The 5,618-nt window shown below is 35.1% G+C and overlaps 1 protein-coding gene across 1 annotated transcript; it reads left to right on the plus strand.

The window, feature by feature from the left end:
- The first annotated feature begins 2,942 nt into the window (after positions 1-2,942).
- LOC149542298 (uncharacterized) lies at positions 2,943-5,399 on the plus strand. Its single transcript, XM_089797279.1, has 3 exons — positions 2,943-3,005; positions 3,102-3,177; positions 4,487-5,399. The coding sequence occupies exons 1-3, from the start codon at positions 2,997-2,999 to the stop codon at positions 5,083-5,085; spliced, it is 684 nt and encodes a 227-aa protein (XP_089653405.1). The 5' UTR covers positions 2,943-2,996; the 3' UTR covers positions 5,086-5,399.
- The last annotated feature ends 219 nt before the right edge of the window (positions 5,400-5,618 follow it).

Raw genomic sequence — 5,618 nt, forward strand, 5'->3', positions numbered from 1 at the left:
ATATGTATTCCTATTTTATTCCTATTCCAATTTCGATTTGGTGCATCCAAATAGAAAATTCAAAATTTCAAGAATTTACATATGCCTATTCCACTTGTATTCCCAATGCCAAATAGACCCTAAGTAATAATGTTCCAACTTAAAACTAAAAAAGTATCAACATTGTTTGTAGTCCGCCAATAGTGACACTTGGTAGTAGTAAAAACAAAAATCAACAAAACAAGCGATAGATGACATCAACCCATTTTATGTTCTCACATTATAATTCTACGTAGAAAACAACTTGATTTTAAACTCACCACCCTATCTTTTTTTTTTAATGGAGGGTTCATACCTGCAAGGCAACCTAGCAAGGCACGAAGCCTGAAAGCTACCAACCAGCAAAGGCCACCACATAGACTTTTTAGGAACCTGATACGGGCCCACTCGTGCCTGAAATCTCTTTGACTTATAGCCAAGGACTGAGGTGCATCCACGTCGTCAAAATCACCCAGGGCACAATCCCAACCTCATCCCTTATGATGTCGAAGCCTTGCACTCAGCAAGACTTGATCCCTCATGGGCTCTTTGTGAGCCATTCAACTTCACCAGTAGACCAAGGGCCCATTGACACCACCCTATCTTTCAAAACCATTAGATTTAAATTTTCTAGCCCATCACAATCCATATTAGTTGATTATTTTCTTATTTGGGATCAATTGTGTGATAGTTTTTAACATCAATGTTTAAAATCATACCAAATGACTATTTGTTCTCAATGATTGATAGATCATATAATATGATCTGAAACATTAACACAAAAAACTATCACAAAATCAATCCCAGGAAAAAAATGATCAAATACATTTCTTCCCATACCAAAGCACAAAATTATACTATTAAATCACTAATATTTCATATATTCGCCACAATTAAATCAATGTCATATCCCAATTTTATGAAGAAAAAAAACAAAAAACACGTTTGTACTCCACAACCAAACCGAATTATATTGGACAACCCCTAATCCGCAAGTCATAAAACCATCTATTTGAACATACCATCACGAATATTATTATTTTATTGTATACTATTTTGCTTTTCACTAAGTCACGTATAATCGTTGGTGGGCCCAGTACTATTGGCAGCCTTGGATACTCGAAGGTTTTAGTTTTGCCGACTTTAGTGATTTCACATGGAACTTTGAGCTTTGTCAAGCCGCCTATTGAGAGGTTTTGTGAGTGGGAATGTCACATTCTGTATCAAACCAACCATCCTCTTTGGTACAGTGGGGTCTTCAACTCGCTAAATCTTGTTGCCATTCAGTTATGATTTGCATCTCATTAATTATGAGTTGTGTTGGGATATCTAGAGTTCTACGGTTAAGTTTGATGGTTATAAATGAATGTAGCTATTTTGTTGTATAATATAAATAATAAATAATAAATAAAATACTGAATATATTGTGTCATATCAGATAAATGACTTCAAATAGGTTGATAAATTTGATTTATGATTAAAACATAAGTACAATTCTTACAAAACTTGGAACTTAAACTTTATCCATAAAGAAACATAATTTCTATTCATAAAATCTCACAACTCTTCTAAACAAATTAATTTTACCATTCAACATATCAACAATCAATTTCAATAAAAAGGTTTCCATTTTTAAACACCCACTTCCTAAATTAGAACCAATCAATTTCAATAAATTTCTTATGTTTAAACCAATTAACCTCAATAATTAAAAACAAGGTTCATATTTTTAAACATTGATGCAAGAATATGCTTCACCGACCATTTCTTTTATCATGACCCATTAGCGATATTTTACAAGTTTGTGGAATGTATATAATCGTTGTAGCTAGGTAGTTGCACCTTAACTAGTGGTTGTATTTAATCTATTTTCTTATTGCCCCAAAAAGATATATAATTTTTCAATTGGCACACATGGTGGTGCTTAATTGTAATAGAGTGGACATTTAATATTTGTATCAAGGTAATTGTAATTGAGTGGATATTTAATATTATATTTTACAAGTTTGTGGAATGTATTTAATCATTGTAGCTAGGTAGTTACACCTTAACTAGTTCTTGTATTTAATCTATTTACTTATTGCTCCAAAAAGATATATAATTTTTAAATTGGCACACATGGCGGTGCTTAATTGTAATAGAGTGGACATTTAATATTTGTATCAAGGTAATTGTAATAGAAAGGGCATTCATTATAATAGAGGGGTGTTTAGTTGTAATAGAGTGGGCATTTAATATTTGTATCAAGGTAGTCTCATCTACATTTTATTTCTCATTGGTCGTGTTAGTGGTGGCAAGTGTCTATATAAGAAAGCATATGATCATTTCTAAGCAAGCTCTTCAAGTGCGAGTTTCTAGTGTTCAAGTTCTCGTTTTGGAAGATCCTAACTTGTAGGCTTTCTTCTCAAATAATTTATATCAATGATATCATCTTGTGTGTTGTTAGAATTTTCAAATATTATGAATACACTTTCTAAAATAGTATCTCTTTTATCTCTATATTGTTATATAAGTTAATATCTAGACAACATATATGTAAGTTAATTTTTGGAAAATAAAACATGAGGTGAAAATTCATAGAATCTCCGTATCCAGATGATTCCAAAACTTCATCATAATTCACAATAGTACGATAGATTGTGGTCCACTCACGGCTCATCTCACCCCATTATTTAGTGCTTTTATATTATTTCCGAAAATACGTGATCCACCCGCTCTTAAATTTCTTCACCTGGGTGGGGTTTTCTCAAATTCTTTGCCTTATCAGTCTTGTATAACTCCCATCTGTGACTCTTTGTTTTTAGTCCAAAAAGCTGGACAGTCTAGCTGTTAGGGATTGGAATTTGTGCGTCATCTGACGGAGATATTAAGATGATAGACGTGGGAAGGAAGTCTTAAATTTGCACTCGTTCCTCATCACAAGGATACTAACAGCCCTCTCTGCTGGTACTCAGTCTTGCAGGAAGTTTCTGTCGAAGATGTCTACGGTAAGAAGCTATGTTTGTCTCTTGCAATCTTCTTGATTATTCAAGGACGAATTGTGTAATCTCATGGTGTACTTACTTTGTGTTCTGACATTGCAGACTACTGTAATGAGGGTGGATATGGACTGCTACAAATGCAAGAGGGTTGCCTTGCAATCTGTCACAAGAATAGATGGTACCGTGTTCTTATACCAAATTGCTTTCTTTTCACCTTGCAATTATGTTGGATCTAAAGAAAAGGAACTTGGTTTTTGTTCTTTGATTAAATAAACCCCCACACAGTGAGTTTTGATGAGGATTTGCGTTTCATGTTTTGCTTTGTTTTTGTTACATTGTTTATAGAGAATTTCAGCTTTTGTAATCTTTTCATTTTTTGGGGAAATTAATATGAATCTTCAGATCTTTATGCTGTCAACTTTCTATTTAGTCTCCCACCTTTTACAGATTCAGATTCTTTTTCTCCGCTCGGCTTTCTCTCCAGATCTTCACAAACTGTTCATGAAATATGAAAGATGAAAAGATAAAGCTCGATTCTTTATCGTCTCTATTTGTTTAACTTGTTCGGATCTTCGATCTCCTCTGTTTTTAGGTAGATCAATGTCTGATCGGACTTTCAAGGAAACAAAGATTGTTTTTTCAACCTTTTACTTTGATAAATGTGCACCTTTTCGTATTTGCCCTTTTCGGATTGTAGATCTTGGGCCCAATTCGTCAGAAATGGCTGACGATTATAATATTATTAGAAGGAAATCGAACCAGGGTTAATTGCCGAGCTTCAAAACTGGAAAAATGGAAGTGCCTTTTGTCCTTCACAAGCTTTAAGTTACCTCATCTTCTTTCTTTATTTTTGCTTGGCTATTCAGTCTTATAAATATGTTATTCTCTGCATTGTGCCAGGGTAATTTTCGCAAGTTAAATTCTTTACAAATTCCATCTGTGTTAATTGGGTAGTAGCCTAATGTGTTAGATGATGAATGTTTTAAGAAATTTGTGTGGTCTTTCAATCTTTTGATCCTCATATTCCTACAAGCCCTCTTCAATTAGACCTTCTAATACTTCAAAATGTTGATAATATTGGCACTGAAGGAAGTGTTTTTCATCTCCCAATTTGTTTTGAGCTACACCCTGAGCTAAATCATTCACCTTTTCTTTCCGATCTTGTTTTTGATTGTTGAAGTACATAACAGATTTATAAATAATGGCGTTTCCCCCCTTTGTCCAGCTGGTTAGATCTTAGGTGTTGCTGCCAATGTATGATTGGTAAACAAAAGGATACTCTGACAATCCCAATTTACTTCATTGTTAACCTTTTTAAACTATCCTTTCTAACTTTTTATGGGTCTAAGAACTAATGTACGGTCTTCTTCCAATGTCTGATAATCCTGATTCAATCAATGCCTCTTGCAGGAGCTTACATCATTCTCAAGTTCTCTCTTGCAGCCACTGATTAATGTTTTTGTTCTTGGCTTATGATTGGATTACAGGAATAGACACTATTTCAGTGAGTATGAGGGACAAGACCTTAACAGTGGTTGGAGATGCAGATCCAGTATCCATTGTTAATGAGATAAGGAGAAAATTCAGGTGTGCACACTTGGTTAGCACTGGTCCTACACCGCCGCCGCCACCACCACCAAAACCGAAGGAGGAGCCGAAGAAGGAGGAGAAGAAGGAGGAGAAGAAGGAGGAGAAAAAAGAGGAGAAGAAGGAGGAGAAAAAGGAGGAGAAGGAGAAGAAAGAAGAGAAGAAGGAAGAAAAGAAAGAAGAGAAGAAGGAGGAGAAGGAGGGGAAAAAGGAAGAACCAAAGAAGGAAGAGAAGAAAGAGGAGAAGAAGGAGGAGAAGAAGGAAGAGAAGGAACCTCCAAAACAAGATCCTCCTGCCCAGGTTATATACTACCCTAAGTATCCTCCATGCATGGTACATGATCCAGCATATGGACCTCCTCCACCTTGTGGATGTGGTGCATGTACAAGCAGATCAGATATTATGTGGCCTAGATACCATCCTCCTAGGGCCTCTAATCCTGATGAAGTATGGTATGTGTGGAATGAGGAGCAGCAAAATGCCTGCACCATTTGTTAGATCGAGAAGAGCATCTATTAATTTCTTCATCCAAATGAGATCTATGAATAACTCTTTGTGAGTTTATAATTGGTAGGATCTAAGTATGTGGGTGAGTATATTGTGTTCCATAAACCCACCTGCTAACTTGCAGAATGGAAGCATATTCTGTTGTGTGGCAGAGATAAATGTCTACCATACATTTGTGGGGTTAGTAGATTAGTGTTGTGTCTTTGTATAAAGTTAAATTACTTTTTTGATAAAGTCCAGTGTTGCTCACTGTAACATGGACACAGAATTCTGATGGGAAAAGATAGGACATCTTTTTCATGGCATTTTATTTTTGGCTCTTCATAAATGCACTGGTATGCATAATTCAAAGTGATGAGCAAGATTCCATTGTTTAACATGCTGCTGAAAATGAAATATGACAATGAAAACACGACTACAACCGTAAAGTTTATAAAGAGGAAGGAAAGGTGGTTTTCAAGGTTGGAAATCATAACTCAATTTGCTTTATTAGGTATATTCCATTTAACAATGCAATCTGAGTC

The sequence above is a fragment of the Cupressus sempervirens genome, chromosome 8, assembly GCF_028749045.1.
Source record: "Cupressus sempervirens isolate cs-2001-9-10 chromosome 8, ASM2874904v1, whole genome shotgun sequence".
NCBI lineage: Eukaryota > Viridiplantae > Streptophyta > Pinopsida > Cupressales > Cupressaceae > Cupressus > Cupressus sempervirens.

What these genes read in the sequence shown, in the direction of transcription:
- LOC149542298 (XM_089797279.1), top strand. An exon ending in ATCTGTCACAAGAATAGATG is followed by an intron (nt 3,178 to 4,486) that starts GTACCGTGTTCT and finishes ATTGGATTACAG; the next exon opens with GAATAGACACTATTTCAGTG.